The sequence below is a fragment of the Muntiacus reevesi genome, chromosome 3, assembly GCF_963930625.1.
Source record: "Muntiacus reevesi chromosome 3, mMunRee1.1, whole genome shotgun sequence".
Taxonomy (NCBI): Eukaryota; Metazoa; Chordata; class Mammalia; order Artiodactyla; family Cervidae; genus Muntiacus; species Muntiacus reevesi.
The window spans coordinates 87,206,919-87,227,545 of record NC_089251.1 but is presented as its reverse complement, the minus strand read 5'-3'; the positions used below and the strand labels follow the sequence as shown (position 1 = coordinate 87,227,545).

The following is a 20,627-nucleotide window of genomic DNA, read 5'->3' as shown; positions in this document are numbered from 1 at the left end:
AAAGAGAAATCAGTTCCATGTGAGGGGTAAGTGATGGAAGTGGAATTCAGACCTTGGGTTTCATGCTGGTGATTTATCTTTGGGCATCACATATATGCCTCTATTATATTTAAGTCCTCTTAAAATATTTAAATATTTTCAGCAATCTATGTACCACATATTTCACTCTCTTTCAACAGATAATGTTTCTATTTGAAAGTTTTGCTTTATTTATATTTTAGTTTCTAAAGTGGACATCAGAATAGGCAGTGATAACTCTTTAGTTTGAGTTCTACAACTGCTACATTATATTCCAAAGGAAATTGGTTCAAACTGAAGCAAATTAGTTATATTCATTTTCCTTTGAAAGTGAAGTAAAACTGAGTTTATATTGTTGTGGTTCTCTTTTATCTCAGATTTTCCCTTGAGCATATTGAAATTTTTTATATTTTAACCTTAATTCCGTAGATGCAAGAGTTCACATTTGAGGTGTGTTTGCCTCTCCGGCATCCTTGACAATACAGAACTTAATTCCAGGAGAATTTCATTCTCTCTCTTTCCTCCTGCATCAAAATATATATGAACAAATAGAAATGAATTGAATAGATAGTCTTCACAAGTTTCCTGACTCTCTGGTTAGCCCCTGAATCATTAAGGAGCTAGTAATGTCCTGCATTCCCTTTCCCTTGATAACTTGACTTAGTTTATAAATATACTGAAAGCCACTTTAGTCCAGCAGGTGAAGTGGGCTATTTCAGACTGTCATGATGTTAGGTAATTGACACATTTGGTGCCTTTAAATAATAAAGGCCAAATTAAATCTTATTGTAACAAAGTAATATGTAAATGTTGTTTATGTGGTGACTGTTTTGAATTTTATTTTTTTATGGCATACTTAACTGTGATGCTGAACATAGATGCCTAGGTTATCTAAAACTATGCTATTTTGATTAGAAAGGAATAGCACAGCAAATTCTATTCACCTAATAAAAGATTATGTGAAGTTTGTTCATTAAAGCATTTATTGAATATCAGTTAATTTGCTCAGCTCTGCATTCTAGTTGTTAACTTGAGAGAAAATTACTTCCTCTCCAGTGAGATGTGTTAAGATGTTTCTTGTGTGATTAATAAATGTGTGTATTCTTTAAAAAAAATGTGTGTATTCTTTCGTATATATTATATATCCTTCATTTTTTCCCAAGAAGTTAAATGATTTGTGGATATTTTATTTATTGTTGAACATCTTTGGAAAACTGATAACCTATGATATCCACTGTATATCTGGAGAAACTGGAATTTAAAGAGTGAACGCACAGTAGTAGAATTAGGAGCAGAGTTTAGGTGAACAGATTCATAATTTCATACTTTTATTTTATTCTAAGCAGGTTCTCTATTGTGTAATTCCAAGGCCCCCTTGGAATACTTGGGGAAGAAAAGGAGGTTGTAATAGTGGTTCTTTGGATTAACCAGAATATGAACTAACATGCTTTGCATGGTTTCTGCAGGTAGACAGGTAGACATGCCTGCAATCTCCTGAGTAATACAGTAATACTGATTGTCTAGGTGTGGTTCAATTACCTCAGATATGTAGGACTTGACAGACAGCAAGGGCCCAGTTTGTTTTATGAGAGCGAGAGATAGTCAGTTTGTCAAGATAAGACAGGGCTGCATGCCGCATCTGTCAACAAGGATAGAAATTATCTAAATAAAATCCTTTTCTGTTTATTTCTAGTCAGTTTATATTTAAAAGAGGTTTTTTTTTTAAACTACTGTATAATTTTATAATTTCATATAGCCCAACACTGTTCTTTATTTAAAACACACACAAAATACTTGCTTATCCACATCTATTTTCAGAAGGTGAAGCTAGAGAGTAGAAATCAGAAGTATCAGATCTGGAGATCTGGTATATTTTCTTTTACTTTGAAAGGATTGATTTCAGGCAATTTTTTTGTGCCTAATTTCTGCTTTAAATGATTAGAACAAGGAAAGAATTATTCTGGTGGATTGACATTCTGAAAATATCATACTTTTCCCAGAGAATAACATTACTTTTTATTAAATATGCAATAAACATTTCATATTTCTTTTTTTTCTTTTTTTTTAATTTTTAATTTTTTCAGTGGGTTTTGTCATACATTGATATGAATCAACCATAGAGTTACACGTATTTCCCATCCCGATCCCCCCTCCCACCTCCCAACATTTCATATTTCTTTGGAAGAATAGGGAGTGACATTTGCACTAAAGACCAAAAAGCAGCCATTCTTAGGAACTTCCTCTCTTGTTCTGTTTTTAGGGTTTTTTTTTATGATAGTTTATATCCTTCCTCATGTAATATACAGTTCACCCTGTAAAACTCACCTGGTAACTAGATTCCTAAGATTATTGTTACTCATCCTGATGACAGTTCTCAGTAAATAAGTATTAAATTACCAAAGAAGGATCTTTCCTAACCCTTCTTGCCTTTTTTCCACTAGCTTATTCTCTGTGCTCTACCCAATAATAGTTGGATTTTTCAATCTAGCAAAGTATAGATTCTCTGTTTTTCTACTAATTTTCCTCTCTCTTAACCTATATAATAGCAGTAAAGGTATTAATAAGCTGACCTAGCTTTTTTTTTTTTTTTTAACTCTTGCTTTGTGAATTAACAACTGCTCATTCTCGATACCCTGTAGAATAAAACATCTTTGAGCACACTCAAACTCAGCAATTTGTTCTGGTAAATGAGGAAAGAAAAATGTCAAAATCGAGGTTTTCTTGGGACTAATAAATGTTTTACAGCCATATAGATATAGCATAGACAGATTATGCCTATTCACATTTTCCTGCTCTTTTGCAGATATTTTATGCTGAAATGGAGATATTTTGTGCTTAACTGTTGTTGTTCTTAAGTGATTATGCCAGTGCCTTTCAGTGAACGATCACTAGAACACACACCTGTGGCTTACAAAGTGGGATGTATTACTTATTGTAGCCAAGAGAACACACACCGTGGGGAACCATCCCTTATCTCAGGAAAAGGCAACTAGAAAGAATGTACAGAATTTGGGCTTGTACTCAGTGATTTTTGAGGAGGAGTTACGGAAGCAAGGTTTTGCTCTGGATTGGATGCTTTCAGGAATTGTGGATAATTCTGTAATCAAGCTTTTAAAATTTGACACAGAAGGGGAGACTAAAGTGAGGATGAAGCTATGGTTGGTTGAGAGGCACTCATTAGCCCAAAGAGAAGGATGTTTGATGTTTCTTGGGCACTGTTCATGTTTTGTGAGTGTTTAGACATGATTGCAAAGTAGTCTTGTTTTTATCTTCATTCATCATGATTACAGAGTGGACCTGTCTGATGTTCTATGAAATTGTTTATATTCAGTATAACACCAAGGCACAGTTGTAATGTCAGATCATTTCCTTGCTACACTAAGGCTTAGTTGATGGTACTAGCTCCTGGATGTCAGGGGCTGCTTTTCGTTGTCTCAGCTTTGAGGGTCTAATTTCATCCTTTTTAAATTGCAGTGCCTCTTACCCAAATTGACATTTGAATTCTAACTGTCCAGGATCCTGAGCAAGTTACTGTTACACTGAGATAATGTTTGTGAAATACTCAGTACTTGTGCATAGTAGATCCTCAGAAAATAGGAGCTACTTTTATTATTAATTTTACAGTTCTTTTAAGGTTACAGCCTCTAGAGGTTATGCTTGAACATTGTTAAACCTTGATATCTAGTTTTTATTATCCTCCTTTTAGGAAATAGCAGTCTAAATGTGATTTGGGAAAGAAGGAAAATTATCTAAAGAGTGATATAAAAATATATTTGTTAATTATGACTCTTAGTTCAGAAAAACAAATGGAAGTCTCTTCTTAGCCTCACTTAGTATCCTAGCTTTTTATTACAAAAGAGATAAAATGAATTTTTTTGTTCTTATGTATGTACTCATAGATGAATACATACTTTTTTTTAGGATTGCTTGATTGATTTTTGGTTATGCTGGATCTTCATTGCTGCATGGGCTTTTCTCTAAGTGTGGCCAGTGGGGACTACTCTCTAGTTGTGGTGCATGGGCTTTTCTCATTGTGGTGACTTCTCTTGTTGCAGAGCACAGGCTCTAGGGAGCTCCGGCTTCAGTAGTTGGAGCACATGGGCTCAGTATTTGTGTCTCCCAGGCTCTAAAGCACAGGCTCAATAGTTGCGGTACAGAGGTTTAGTTGCTCCAAGGCATGTGGTATCTCACCGGATCAAGGATCGAACCTGTGTCTCTTGCATTGACAGAAGGATTTTTTTTGCACCGCTGAACCACCTGGGAAGCCCAGAATGCAAGCTCTTGATAGACAATTTGGAAAATACCAATAATGCATAAAAGTTAAAATTATCCACCATCCATCCATAGTAAATACAAAAGATTTTTAAAGAAAATAAGTTGAAATTCTTAAGGTTAAAGAAAATGTCCAAAACTGTAATGATTTCTTTACATGGGGTTGAAAACCTTTCCAGTTAAATGGGGAAAAAAATAAACCTTCATTTCAGAAATAAACCTTGATGTTTGAACATGAACGCAAATACGGCCTTTTTGCTGAATTAAAATAATAAAAAGAATCCTTTCTGTAATAGTGAACTATGAGAGAATGAACCTGGTAGCTGTCAGTCTGATGCTTCATGGCCTCTATAGTTCATTGTGGATTCGCACACATTAAAATCTACTGTAAGGTCTTTAAAGATTCCTGTTACTTTCAAATGTGACACTTGCAAGCTGCTAGCAGAAAATTGTGTAGGAAAATGGATATACTTATTTCCTGGAGTTGTTTGTAGAATGTTGCTTAAGAAGGACTAAATAGGTGAGTAAAAACAGTGGGCTTTAAGAGGAACAATACAACTGTGCATACAGTTCTGCAGTAGAAGGATTTATATTTATCAATAGGTTTACTAAGTATGCCAAAAGTAATTTTTACATGTCTCTTTTATTAAAATATTATCCCATGCCCTGTTTCATTTGATCTTTGCCACACGGAGTTAGGTAGAAGAAGTGTCATCTTGTTTTTAGTTAAGGAGACTAAAGCTCAGAGAGATTGCCTGACTTTCCCAAAGTCAGAGAGCTCTTAAATGAGCAAGGATTTAAATCTCTATCTTCTAACTCTTCTAACTCTTCTAACTAGTTACAAGTTTGCAACTTCTGACTTGTAACTAGTTGCAAACTGACATCCTCTCTACCCAAGCTGCTCTTGTTTTGATCTTCTCAGTGGCAGTCTGGGTTCTACTAACATGTGAAGAAAAAGATGCAATAGATAATTCACAAATTAGTCCAGTATTCTTATCTTTATTTAAAGACGGATATCATCAGTATTTTTGTTGCTTGTACAGTAACACACATCAAAAATTAAAATAATGCATGAATATAGAAAGTGAAAATCTTCTGTAATCTTATCCTTAGATGATTACTGATAAGTTTCCTAACCTTGTCTATTACATAAACATAAATATTTATTCATTAGAAGAAAATGAATCATGTTGCCTAGAAACTGATCTGTAAACTTTTTTACTTAATGTGTGGGGACTCTCCATTTCAAAATACTTAATCTTCAAATACAAAAAAAAACTTGTATTTTTTTTTTTCAGTTTTAAGTACACTTTTATTAAAGTGTACATGAAGTACACACTTTGTGTATTGCTTAATGAATTATTAAGCTGAACATAGCAGTTTGAAATCTCACCAGGTCAAAAAATAGAATATTGCTCTGGAAGACTGCCTTTCTCATCCTCCCTTCTGCTCACCACCTTTCCACACCCTGCACAAAGGTATTTTTGGTTCCTAACTTCTTACACCATAAATCAGCTTAATAAATGAAATCCTACAGTTGACATTCTTTTTGTGTGTGGCTGCTTTTGCTGAATATTATGCTTGTCAGGGGGCTTCCCTGGGGGCTCAGCTGGTTAAGAATCTGCCTGCAGTGCAGGAGACCTGGGTCCCATCCCTAGGTTGGGAGGATCCCTAGAGAAGGGAATGGCAGCCCACTCCAGTATTCTTGCCTGGAGAATTCCATGGACAGAGGAGCCTGGTGGGCTACAGTCCATGGGGTTGCAAAGAGTCAGACACTACTAAGCGACTTTCACTTCACTTCATGCTTGTCCAATTAATCTTTGAGGTTACTTTTGGCAGTAATTACTTATTTTCATTGCTGTGTACAAGGGGTCAGCAAACTGCCTGTGATTGGTCATTTAGTAATTTTTTTATTGTGGTAAAACATAGATAACAAAACTTGCCATTTTAATGATTTAAAGTGTGGGAATCAGTGGCATTAAATACATTCACAGGGGACTCTGGCAGTCCAGTGCTTAAGACTCCTTGCTTCCACTGCAGGATGCACGGTTCAATCCTTGGTCGGGGAACTAAGATCCTGCATGCCACATGGCCAAAAAAAGAAAAGAAAAATACATTCACGGTATTGTGCAACAATTACCACTATCCGTTTCTAGAGCTTTACATCCTCCCAAACCAAAACTCAGTACCCATTGAACAATAACTCCTCATTTCCCCTTCTCTATTCTTCCCTTGTCCCAGTCCCTGATAGCCTCTGTTTTGCTTTCTGTCTGATTTCGCCAATTCTGGGTACCTCATATAAGTGGAATCACATAGTATCTGTCCTTTTGTGTCTGACACTTCACGTAGCATTTCGGCATCTAGAAGCAATGCTGAGGCATGTAACAAATTTCATTCCTTTTTTAGTCTGAATAATATTCCATTGTATGTGTATGCCATGTTTTGTTTATCCATTCATTTGCTACTGGATATTTGGGTTGTTTCTATCTATTGTTGATAATGCTGCTCTAGGGACTTCCCTGGTGGTCTAGCGGCTGAAGTTCCATGCTTCCAGTGCAGGTGGCATGGATTTGATCACTGGTCTGGGAATTAAGAGCTTGTATGCTATAAGGCATAGCTAAAAAAAATATTATAAATATTGGTATACAAGTTTCTGAGCCCCTTTTTCAGTGCTTTTGAGTATCCACATAGGAGTAGACTTGTGGGATCATATGTTAATTATTATGTTTAATTTTTTGAGGGACTGCCAAATTGCTTTCCACAGCAGCCTTGCATTTTTACATTTCCAGCACCAGTGCACAAGGGTTTCTAAGTTCTCCACATTGGTTAGTTTAAAGGTTTGTTTACTTTGTAAAATAATGGCCATGCTAATTAATGTGAAGTGGTATCACATCATAGTTTTGATTTGCATTTCTGTAATGACTTATGATGTTGAGCATCTTTTCATGTGCTTATTGTCCATTTGCATATCTTCTTGGGAAAAATGTCTATTAAAGTTCTTTGCCCATTTTTGCATTCATTTTTAAGAACTTATTTATGGCTTCGCTGGGTCTTTGTTGCTGCACATGGGCTTTCTCTAGGTGCAGCAAGTCGGGAGTCACTCTCTAGTTGTGAGTGGGTGGGCATTGCAGTGGTTTCTCTTGCTGCTGAGCCTGGGCTCTGGGTGCTCGGACTTGAGTATTTGCAGTACTTGGGCTTGGTTGTTGTGACTCCTGGGCTCTGGAACACAGGCTCAGTAGTTGTGGCGCATGGGCTTATCTTTCCTCAGGGTAGGATCTTTCCAGAGCGGGCACTGAACCCATGTCCCCTGCATTGGGAGGAGGATTCTTGACCACCGAACCACCAGGGAAGCCCTCATTTGTTGTTGTTGTTGTTGTTGTTGTTGAAGTGTCGAGTAAATACTTCAAGTGCTCTTTCACAACTATTCAACACTCATATATGGGGGCGTGATCCAGTAAAGCTTTATATAGAAAAACAGGCAGCTGACTGTATTTGACCCTTGGGCCACTGTTGTTCATAGATTATGTACTTCCTAGATTATGAGCCATACTGTGTGTGTAGTTCAGATTATTGGCTAATAGTTTCAGCTACAACTGCAACCATTGATTGTAAGCTTCTGCCATCCCATTCTTCTTTTGATTTGATGTAGTTTTGTTGGTTGAGTTTGAATGTTATTGGGGCCCATATAGGAGAGAGGGAGATGTATAAGGGAAACCAAGAACTGCTGAAGGCCTTTTGTGTGCTGGAGATCATTGTAAGTTTTGATTTTTCTGCCGTGATTTAGTCAAAAGGGGGAATTCCCTGGCGGTTCCATGGATGGGACTTGATGCTTTCACTGCCGGGACCTGAGTTCAGTCACTGGCTGGGGAACTAAAATCCTACAAGCTGTGTGACGTGTCCAAAAAGAAAAATATATATAAAAAATTTAGTTGGTAGGGTGGTCATCGAAGGTTATAGGCTGTAGATTCCCCTAACTTAAGGAATTTAAGTGATTTGAGTGTTGGTGTCAGTCTGTATGCAAGCTAGCCTTTTTCACTGATGTAAAGGCCCAATCAAAATCTAGGAATCTTTGCCACTAATTCTCCTGGACATCCCCTGGAATTCATTTTTTGTCAACTTAGTTCCACGAGTCTGGTCACATTCGCATTCAGAATTGATGACAGGCTTCCCTGGTAGCTCAGCTAGTAAAGAATCTGCCTGCAAATGTGGAAGACCCTGGTTTGATTCCTGGGTCTGGAAGATCTGGTGAAGGGATAGACAACCCGCTCCAGTATTCTTGGACTTTTCTGGTGACTCAGATGGTAAAGAACCTGCCTGCAATGCAGGAGACTTGGGTTTAGTCCCTCAGTTGGGGAGATCCCCTGGAGAAGGGAACAACTACCCACTCCAGTGTTCTTGCCTGGAGAGTTCCTTGGACAGAGAAGCCCAGCAGGCTACAGTCCATGGGGTCTTAAAGAGTCAGATACGACTGAGCGACTTTCACTTCACTTAAAGCAGAGATATGCCCCAGATGGTAGACTCAGCTCTTCAGCGTTTCTCTTTTTCATATTTTGGTAATTTTCAAAATAACCATCCTAATGGGCCTAAAATGATCTCTCCTTCCAAATTTTGGTAATGTTCACTGTTTTGAAAACTCTCTGATCCCTTCAAACGGATGTTTTTAAAATATTTTTTCTAGTTTTTCTTTTCTAATCTTATTCTTGTAATCACAATTTTAGCTCTGGTATTACTATCCAACTCAGAATAATTGTTCTTGTATCTAAATGTTAGAGTATTGCACTTTTAATTACTGAGGTATAATTTACACACAGTAAAGTTTGCCTTTTTAGGGATCTGTGTAGTTCAGTGAGTTTTGACAAACAGTGTGTAAACTGTCACTGCAGTCAGCGTGTGGAATGTTCGGTCGCCGCAGAAGCCCCCTTGGGTCTCTTTCTGGGCCCCTCGGCCCCCCCTCAGCCACTGGCTGTCAGCAGTCTGCTCTGTCACTGGAGCTTGCCTGTAAGTGGCGTCATGCGGTGTGTAGCCTCTGTGTCAGGCTCTTTTCACTTAGCATCTTTTGAGATTCATCTCTGTTCCTACATGCATCAGTATTTTGTTCCTTTTTATTGCTGAGTAGTATTCTGTGTATGGTTGTACCCTAATTTGTTAATCTGTTCACGAGATGGTGGACATCTGGGTTTTTTCCAGTTTTTAGCTTTTATGAATAAAGTTGGTGAACATTCACGTACAGGTCTTTGATGTTTTAATTTTTTAGGGTAAATATGTAGAAGAAGAGCTAAATCACGTGGTAAGAATATGTTAATGTTGTGAGGAACTACCAGACTCTTCGAAAATGACCGTTTGATTTTATAGTCACCCCTGCAAATGTATGAGAAATTCATTATACTTTGTCTTGTAATTTTTCCCATTCAAAATTAAAATCTTATAGTTTTGTAGTTCCCTAATAGCTAATGATGTTGAACATCATTTCTTGTGCTCTCTTCTTTGGTAAAGTGTACGTTTTGATCTTTTGCACAGTATTTTTTAATGACTTTAAAATATCATTGTAAGAGTTCTGTATATATTCTGGTTACAAGACCTTTATTAGACATATTGTTTGCAAATATTTTCTCCCTGTCGGTTTGTGGCTTGTCTTTATATTGTCAACTCTGTCTTTTGAAGGGCAGGAGCTTTTAATTTTTATGAAGTCTGGTTTATCAATTTTTCTTGTTAAGGTTTGTAATTGGCCTAAAGCCAAGATCACAAGGAATTTTGTCTGTTTTCTTTTATAAATTTTATATTTTTAGGTTTTACATTTAGGTCTATAACCCATTTTAAGTTAAATTTTGTATGTCATGTGAAGTTTTTTTGCTTATAGATACCTGTTATTCCAATGTCGCGTTTTTTAAAAAGTTCTTTCTCCTTTGAATTACCTTGTTATCTTTGTCAGAGTCAGATCAATAATGTCTGTATGGGTCTATTTCTGTATTTCTGTCCCATTGATTTATACATCTCTCCTTTCTCCAGTGGTCTTGTACTTTTAGATAAGAGATAATCTATGCATTTTCATTTTCTACTATCATACTGACATCCGAGATTCAAATAAGGCAGTAAATCAACTTCCTATTACCAAAGAATACTAGGTAATTGAGTAATTATTGAGCATGTGAGTTTATTTGCACAGAATCAGTCATTTCACTTGCCTCCATGTAATGTGGTAAAATTTCTTAAAAGATTTTGTTCAGATGTTGCCAGTGAGAACAGTCATACACTGTTAATAGGAATATAAATTGATATAAGCACTTTCAAAAACCATTTTGTTGATTTCCGGTTAGTGGAGAGTATGTGATGCACCTGTGACTCATCAATTCTCTTCTTAAGCATACGTGTATATACTTTTAGAGAAACTGACACATGTATATAAAGGGACAGGTACGAGACTGTTTACTCTAACATTACCTGAAATACTGGAAAACTGGAAACCTACATATCTTTTCATAGGAAATAGTTAAACTATAGGATAGGATACTATACAGAAGTCAAAATAAATGAACGGGATCGCTATGTAGCCACATAGATCTCAGAAACAATGTATATGTTTAAATTAAAGTGATAGAAATAAAATAGGAACAATAGAAAAAATGTGCAAGTAAGATAGGCACTCAGTAATACTGATTTCTGGGAAGGAAAGGAGCATGGAAATGGGAAGAAGAGCAACAAAGAGAACTTTTCTGTTGTATCTGTTAAATTGCACTTTATTTTTAAAATTCTAAGGCAAATGTGACATTATTATCAATATTCCTACCACTCAGAATGCAAATGCTATTTTACTGTTTTTTGTAATTTGCTTCTTTTTTAAATTATAAAACCAAAAATGTAAACAGATTCTTTTAACAAAAAACTGGAAAGTAAGCATCTACATAGTGTGAATTGACTTAAATGCTTAATAATTTTTTCATGCGTCATTGTCAAGTACTTATCGAGCACTTATTCTGGATCAGACACTGTAAAATACTAATGGCACCATAGTAAGTAAGAAAGTACCCTAAGGGGCTGAATCTAGTTAGTGATTTATTTGAGAGGGGGTGGAGTACACACTGATAAGGGGACAGCATTTCTTTTTTTGAAAAGTTTTTGACTTATTTATGGCTATACTGGGTCTTCATTCTTGAGCAGGCTTTTCTCTAGCTCCGGTGAGTGGGGGCCTCCCGCTAGGTGTGGTGCGCAGACTTCTCGTTGCGGAGGCTTCTCTTGTGAAGCTCGGACTTTAGGCACCTGGCCTTCAGGAGTTGCAGCACTTGGGCTCAGTTGTTGAGGCTTCTGAGTTCTCAAACACAGGCTCAGTAGCTGTGGCTCACAGGCTTAGTTGCTCCACAGCAGGTGGGACCTTCCTGGGTCAGGGATCAAACCCACGTCTCCTGAACTGGCAGAGGGATTCCCCACCACTGAGCCACCAGCAAAGCCCAGCAGCATTTCTTAGTTATTGTGTGTGATGTTTTTAATAAGACTTCATCTATTCTTTGTTATCAAGAGAGTCATGATATTTTATTGATGATGACATTTCAAATTATATTGAAGAATAGCATGGGAATTTTTAATTAAATAGGGACATGAGTTGGGAAAAACGAAAAGCAGTTCTTATGGATGATTTCCACCTTTGCTTTACTGTGTCTCTGTATTAGCCACTTATGAGGCGTTGCAGATTCTAAGGACCAAGAAATTAATTTTAAAAACCAATGAAATTTGCATATACTTGTTACCACTTTAAAGAAATATTCTACACATATTTTGATCATGGTGAATTTTTAGGTCCTTTTAGAGCTTAATTTTGAATCAAGAATAAATGTCATGTTTCAAAGAAAATAGAAATGTGTTACTAAATGGCCACACTTGCAACCTTTCATGCCAGTTCTCATGGTACTGTCATTTGTTAAATAAAAACTAACTCTTGAAAGGATCGCCCAACAATGAACATGTTACATCATATTCAGTTAGGTTAAACAGTGCTTATTTTTTTCTCATTATATTGAAATCATGTTTATGTTTTCTAACAGTATATATTTTAAAAACCATTTATCTAAAGTAAAATCTTGAGGAGTCAAGTTTATTTCTCTAACACACTACTACAGTGGTTTTAAGCATTAATATCATGAGATAATAAACAACAAAAGACTCTCCGCTCTGAAACTGAGAAACATTGACCTATATGTATTCCTCTCTTGCAGAGCCACTTATTCATTAGGATGCTAAAGGACTAAGAAGTCACAGAGTAACAGTTTTCAAGCTTACTTGATCACAACCCACCCCCCCTTTTTTTTCCTGTGTATCTCCTAAAAAGAGCATGCTTTCAAAAATATTTAGTGTATTCTTAGGTTAGGCTTCCCTGGTGGCACAGACAGTAAAGAATCTGTCTGCAGTCCAGGAGACCCAGATCTTCTGGGTCAGGAAGATCTCCTGCAGAAGGAAATGGCAAGTCACTTCAGTATTCTTGCCTGGAGAATCCCATGGACAGAGGAGGCCGGTGGGCTACACAGTCCGTGGGGTCACGCCGACTAAAGCAACTTAGCACATGCACACAGACACACATATGATTTATACAAATTATTATTTTTATTTTAAAGTAGGACAAAAGGACCAAGCTGTGGAATGGTATAAGAAAGGTATTGAAGAACTAGAAAAAGGAATAGCTGTCGTAGTTACAGGACAAGGTAAGGTTGTATTTACATTTATTTAGTGGCATCCCAAATTATATTCACATGATTGCCTGGATTTCAGATATGTTTATCTAAATAAAAGTATTTAACAGATTTTTAAATGTTACTGTTAATCTTTCTAGACTTACAGTTAATGCTTTATTACCTGTGCTAAAAATGAAGTTATGATCAAATATGCTTAAACTTGATTGCCTATAGCAGTAAGATAAAAAATAGTATATTACTTGTGTCCTCCTTGGAACCATGATTCATGATATTTTAACCCTATTTGTAGCCCTGTCTTTGAAACCTCGTCCTTTCCTTGCTGTCAAGGCAGGGAAGGAGTAGTTAATCCACAGATCCCCCTTTTGCACTGTGGGTAATGCGTGACTGCATGTTAGAATATGAGCTGTAATGTTTTTTTTTATTTACTCATGACCTTTTAAAATGAAAGTAGTTATTTTTCATCTTTTCTGTCACATCAAATTAAAAATCAGAGTCTAATATTGTCATTAAATATATAGAAAACAATTTTTGCACACATACTGTGTACCGAAGCATCATTTTATGTGCTTCATACTTACCATCTCTTTTGATTTGACCACAGCCCTACACTCTGAAGCTGCTACTGTTATCCTTATTTTTCAGATTAAAAACCTTAAGTGGGAAGAAGTTAAGTAACTTGCCTGAGGTCTCATAGACATGAGAGGTAGAGTCAGGATTTGAACTCAGGCAGTCTGGCTTCAGAGCCTGAGTTCTTAAATACTGTACGTGAATATTTGTGATACGTCACACTATTAAATAATACGTCACACTATTAAATAAGTAAAGTACTTTGGCTGTCATAGCTCTAATAAATTCAGAAGCAGAAATTATAATACATGGGTTAAGAATCTTAGCCTTAGGGATCAATCCACCCAATAGATATTTTATCTGGCTGACTGATTCTATAATTTATATCAGGTAATCTCCAATAACTACAATGTGTTCAATATTTACCATGATTTTTTCTGTCTCCTTTTCATTTTGACTATTTCTGTAGCTACTGGTCTCCTATATATAAGAGAGCAGAACAAGTAAACATGGGAGGCTGGGTCTTGGAGACTTTCATGAGTTTATGAGCATCACTTTATAAATTATGTACAAAATATATTTGCTATTTTTTGTCAAATGTATAGAAGAAGAGGTCAAAGAAAATGAGTTAGTTATGAGAAAAATATTTCATTGAATTGAAGATGCTTTCGATTGTACCACTGAGAGAAAAAAATGTCAGTTAAACTATTAACACATTCTCTTCTTATCACATAGAATTGAATTTTAACCTTATTCAATTTGCTGTCTTGATCTTATTTAGATATAGCTGTAATAGAAATATTAATATCTATAACCAAATTTTTGTGTGCAGAGGCAGTGATAAGCTGTGTTGTGACTGCAGTCTGGCTGATAGCATTAGTAGGCTGGCACTGGTGTTAAAACACTTCCCAACTTCAGAGATTTTTAAATGTAGGGGAAAAAATATGTCTCATAACCCATGAAATCCATGAAATACCACACTAAGTCTGATACTATCATAAGGAACTATAACTGATTTTTTTAAAGGTATTATTTGAAAATGATATTTTCTTAATTTCTTCATAAAGACAATGACTTCTCTTGAGATTAGTTGTTATGATAACTTATCTTGAAGCAGTATTAGTAGGTAAATGTAGATATTTTAATTATTTTTTTCTGCTTTTTCTTTCAGGCGAACAGTGTGAAAGAGCTAGACGCCTTCAAGCTAAAATGATGACTAATTTAGTTATGGCCAAGGACCGTTTACAACTATTAGGTATCAATTAATGAATTGTGTAACTGCAGTGAGATACATTTGAAATCTGTGTTTAGTGAAATTCTAAATGTAGTTAGAAATAAATCAGTGATCACACTGGATCAATGATCACACAAGAACACACTTGAAAATATGTTCTAGTCTTTTTTTTAACTCATGAAAATTTCTAAAATACAGAAAAGAGCATATTAAACTAATTATCTATCACTCAACTTTGGTAATTATCAGTTTATCATTGGCCTTGATTCAAGATTGACATATTATAGCCTATGGACTCAGTTCAGTTCACTGCCTGTTTTTATAAGTTGGCACAAAGCTACTCTCATTTCTTTGTATATTATCTGATTGCTTTTGTGCTGCAGTGACAGAATTGAGGAGTTGATATAGAGATCATGTAGCCTGCAAAGCCTCTTAATATATAACTTTTGAAAATATTTTAATATTTACTCTCTGGCTCTTTACAAAAAAATGTTTGCAAACCCCAGTTTATATCCCTGCCCACTTCCCCCAGCTTCATATTACTATTTTGAAACTATTTCTTGATATCTTTTTATTTCATTTATAAATATCTTATATTGTATCTCAAAAGATAAAGATGCTTTGAATATGAAATTCCCAAAGTGAGAAGAAGAATGTACCTTCTTATGTTTCCCTTCTTCCCTTATCTCCTGTGTACCATTTGTATTTTTCACTTTGCTTTGTACTTGGAACCTTCAAAAATAAAACTCATTTCATTATAGGTAATGAAGGTAATGATTCCTCCTTCTGAGGAAGCTGTATTAAATGGGGTCATGGACATGGCCGCCGGGGGGGGAAATTGCCAAAATACCATTATCACACCTAAAAAAATAGTTCTTTTAATAACAAACATAAAAATAATAGCCAAAGAAGGTCAGTTTCTAGATTTAATACATACTGTGCAGTCAGTATCTCATAATTTAATAACTGCTACTATATTTTTTATAATTTAATTGTTTGAATCCAGATCTCAAGTAGATCCATACTATATGTCTTTTTTAATATACACATCTGTTTTTTTCTTTTTCTTGTGATTTATGAACCAAATCTTTGCCACATAGTTTTTCCTATAGTCTGTATTTTGCTGCATGTATATCCATGTTATCTTTTAATATGTTCTTGTCCTCCCTATAAATTGATATGAATATAGAGCCTTAATTGGATTGAAAGTAGCTTTTTATTTCTTAATGGTAAGACTGCTTGATAGGTGGTTTTGTGTTTATCCATCAGTAGTTCTTAATGATGTTAGTAGCAGTTGATGACTTGTGCCCAGTGACATTGTAATTGTCATTCCTTCTGTGTTTATCAGTTGGAAAAGAACTATAATGAGAAACTTCTCATTTTCTATTTGATGGTATAGGCTTTAAAAATATGTTACGGTAAATCTGCCTTTCAAACAAAGGGGAACTAAAACCCACCCTTCTTGGATGGTTGGTTCTACCAAAGCTTGAAGTGGTATAGGTAGTATAGAAACTTGGCAAACAGGCAGACTTGACTTGTTGCTCTGCGACTTTGATAAGTTATTTAGCATGTCTCAGTCTTTTTTTATTTCATTTGTAACATGAGGCTGATAGATAATTATTGTCTTACCATATTTGTGACCAATGAATTGTTGAATAAGCAAGTGCTCAGAAATGCTGGGTTTTGTCCATCTCCTTACCTGTGTGTAATTACCACCCCTGCTTTTGAGTAGATATATATACATTTGTATTTTACTCATTCAGTCATTCATCCATTCATTCTTACATGGTCTGTTGTGTTTATAAATTTTTCCCCCACATTGTTGAAAAGGAAGCCCTTACTGTTTTCAGATAGCTAACAAGACAGTGTTCCCCTGGCTCCTGTGACTGCCAGGGTTCGCCTTCTTAAGTGAGGGTTACTGTGTTATAGTATATCAAGGGTTGTTGTAGTAAAATAATTACCTAGTTGTTCTAATTGGTCCCTTCTATGTGTTTTAGCTGTAACACCTTGTAGTATATATACGGAGTATCAATATATGTGATGTAGATTGTTTGATTATGGAACATTTTATAACCTGTTTCAAATTGAACAATAGCTGGTTTTTAATCTTTTATTGTAAGTTGTGATATGATAAAACATTAGAAGCAGCTCATCAGTTTGTAGACCTGTCTTTAAATGCAGCTTTGTAATTTTTTTGTGTGTTATTAGAAGAATGAACAAAAAGGATATATAATAATATAACATGAAGCTAGGTATTAATAGAATTAATATTTGAATGCTGTTGTTGTCTATTATCAAAAATATGATATGTCCATTCATGAAAGACGTTACTTTAAAAATGAGAGGGTGGTATAAAAGACATCATCAACATATTCCTGTCTTTTGAGAACGCAGAATGTCTGGGAGTTATATACAAAAGACAGTAAAGACGACGTGTGCAAAAGTGCACAATAGAGTGTATTTAAGTATCGTGTGCTGTTTAAAAAATGGAGCTTTTCAGAGGTGGGATGGCTGATAGGTATCCAATTAGGATGGAGAATGATATTGGGAGTTCCCCATACAGACTGGTTTGAGAGGATATGTCTTCTCTGATAGAGATGGGGAAGAGTTCCTATGTATTATATATCTTTAACTTAGTCAAAGTGAACTTAGAGCAAAGGTTAAGTGTAAAACCTGCTATAAATAGAAAGGTAATTTTGGCACTGGCTTCTTGGTATACTTGGCAGTTGCCCTTTTAAAAAAATTTAGCTTTATTCAGTGTCCAGTTATTGAATCCTTACTCTGTACCAGATAGAGTGCCAAGGGATATAAACTGAATTTATTTCTTAACTTGGGAAATACTTATCATATTGTAATAGGATATAGACAAGGATCCCTGTGTCGTAGAGTTTATATTCTAGCAGGAGGAATAATGACAGTAGGCAGTAAACATACAGAATAAACAAGTTATACCATGTGTTAGATGGTGATAAATACATGGAGAAAAGAAAGCATAAAATACAGTACAACAGTTTAGGAGTAGATGGGAGGTGGTCTGAATTTTTAGCTTTAAATAGGATGGTCAGGGTATGCCTCTTTGAGAAGCTGACGTCAGTTAATCTTGCAAGTGCCTGGGAGAAGAATGTCTGTGGAGAAGTAAGAGCTGATGCAAAGTCTTAAGAAAATACATCTGACATGTTTGAGTTTCCCTGGTGACTCAGACGGTAAAGAACCCGTCTGCAATGCAGGAGACCTGGGTTCAATCTCTGGGTTGGGAAGACCCCCTTGAGAAGGAAATGGCAGCCCACTCCAGTATTCCTGCCTGGAGAATCCTCATGGACAGAGGAGCCTGGCAGGCTACAGTCCATGGGGTGGCAAAGAGTTGGATATAACTGAGCACAGAGCAGAGACCAGTGCGCCGGAGCAAGGAGAGTATAGTAGAGATCAAAGAACTGATGGTGGAGGTGGGGAGGGTCGGGTCTGGACAACAGGCAGGGTTTTAGAGGGCACTATGAAGATTTGAGCTTTTACCATGTGTGAAGTGGGGGTGCAGTTATAAGGATTTTTAGGAAAGGACTAACATAATCTGACCTCAGTATAAAAAGGATCCCTGGTTGTGATGTTGCAAGAGTATAAGTAAGACAACTGTTATGGTAAGCTAGGGGGAAAATGGAGTCTTGGACTAGGGTGATACCAGGAGTAACCATCAGGTGAATTAGTATTGTATTTGAAGGTTGAGCAAACAGATTTACCGATAGATTGAATGAAATATTTTTCTGTTTAAGGCTCTTGTTGATATAGTGGAGGAGGCATAAATAGATAAATCATCACTGCAGGATGGAGATACATATGTATTTTGTGGAGATGGGAAAATACATGTCTGAGAAGTCTTTATGGAAGAAGTAAAACCTGAAATGGGATTTTAAAAAGATAAATAAAAGTTATTAATGATTGGGAGTAAGGATATTCCGGGAGGAACTAACAGCAAGAACATAGACTGAGGGACCATGAAAACCATGGTGCTGATGGAGATATGAATTTGGGATTGCTCAGGTATGAGAAGTATAGGCAGATCGTGGTAGACCTTGCTGGTCATGTCAAGGAGCTTCAGTGCTGATCTGTGGGCAGCAGGAAGCTGCTAAAGGGTTTTAAGTCCACCAGTTATGTGGTAAGATTTCCCTTCTAAGTAGATCACTGAGATGATTATGTGGGGGTTGCCTATGAGGGGATCAAGAAGCAAGGTGACTTGTTTTATGTTAAATCATTGGTTAATCTGTATGACCTTTAGTAATTCTAAAGGGAAGCATTAAACTAAGTTTACTTTCTTAAAAAAAAAAAAAAATGAACTGGAACAGATCCGCATCAGTGTGTCCTGCTATTGTATATGTGTGCTTTTTCACACATGTAAATGTAAACCCTACAAACAAGTTCTGTGGTTTTTTATTCTTTGTTATCAGAACTAAGGATTTGTTTCTGTTTCTTTTGCTATATAATGAATATTTACGTGACCTTTTTGTTAACATTGAAGAGAATGTTGAAGAGAGTGTTAATTGATAAATAAGACATTTACAAATCAGTTTTTTCTAATTTATGTCTTTAACAACACAAATAGTTTCTTTCTCAATATGGTGATTTGAAGAGTATTATCTTTGAGAAAAATCGGATGACCTATCTGTTAACTAACAACAATAAAAGGGCTCCAAGGTATATTGTATCAACCAGTTCTAGGATACAAAAACTTTGTGCTTTGTGCAGAGAGGGTAGCTGCTATTTAACCTGTCCCAAAGGCATGTGTGTGTGTGCCATAAACCAAGCATAGCGCCTGCTTGTCTGACCTTAGAAGTGAAAGTTTAAGAGAGTTAGTATATATGTGCTACACTTCGTTGACTTCTTAGTACTGGAGATGAGAATCAGTAATGAGAGACGTCCCTGGCAGTCCGGTGGCCAAGACTGGGCTCCCAATGAGGAGGGCCTGGGTTCAGTCCCTGGTCAGGGAACTGGATCCCACATGCCTCAACTAAGAGTTCACATGCCGCAGCTAAGATCCTGCAGAGCCAAATAAGTAAATAAAAATAAATAAATAAAAGAATCAGTAATGATAACTTGGAGTATTTCAGTAAAATAAATATGGTCAAAATTTCACCCTAATATAAATGAAGCCTAGGTAGGTCCTTTATGTATTACTTTATTTAATCCTTGAGACCCTTGGAAAACTGATGCTGAAGCAAGTTCATACTAGTGAATGAGTGGTGGAGCAAGGTGGTCATCAGTTAGCAATATGGGGTGACTTGACTGGGGAAAGAGGGCAACCGTGACGTAGGGTGGCGAGAAAGTTCAAACCGCTGCACTCTGGGGTTCAGGTCCTAGATATAGAGAGCCAGATCTTGAGAGGATTACATTGTTCTTTGAACTGGGAGGGGAGGGGTAGGGTTGAAATAATCCTTTAAAATCTTTGATTAATTTAAAAATAGATACTATATGCACATGCCAAAAATTTTGAGAAGTTGGAAAAGCATCCATCCCATGCTATGTTCCAGCTACTCATTTCCCCTCCCCAGAGGCAGCTAGTATTTACCAGTTTCTCTGGGTGTTTTTTAGAGAGAATTTTTATATATACAAATATACATGTGTGTTTAAATAAGTGGTAGGGTACTGTACACACAGTTTTGCAGCTTGCTTATTCCTTTCTGCTTTATTGCATTTCTTTTTTGCTGATGAGATGTCCTTTTTTTAAAAAATTCTTTCCAGATCCTAGCCAACTCACAGCCCACTTTCTCTGTAAAGTCTTCTTGATGTTCTCTTTCTAACTCTATCCTGTTCTCCAAATACAATGATTTGAATGTATTAGATATTCAGGAAATGTTTACTGGTGATGGTAG

At 36.2% G+C, this 20,627-nt stretch overlaps 1 protein-coding gene across 4 annotated transcripts in view; it reads left to right on the top strand.

Moving 5' to 3' along the window:
• Nucleotides 1-20,627, top strand: part of SPAST (spastin) — a 53,437-nt gene that overhangs the window by 2,333 nt on the left and 30,477 nt on the right. For 2 of the 4 annotated variants that reach the window (XM_065929475.1, XM_065929473.1), the window contains exons 2-3: nucleotides 12,894-12,977; nucleotides 14,707-14,790. In XM_065929475.1, coding sequence (XP_065785547.1) covers nucleotides 12,894-12,977; nucleotides 14,707-14,790 — 168 coding nt within the window. Of the gene's footprint in view, nucleotides 1-12,890; nucleotides 12,978-14,706; nucleotides 14,791-20,627 lie in introns of all 4 variants that reach the window. The other 2 variants (XM_065929474.1, XM_065929472.1) reach the window with 1 other exon arrangement.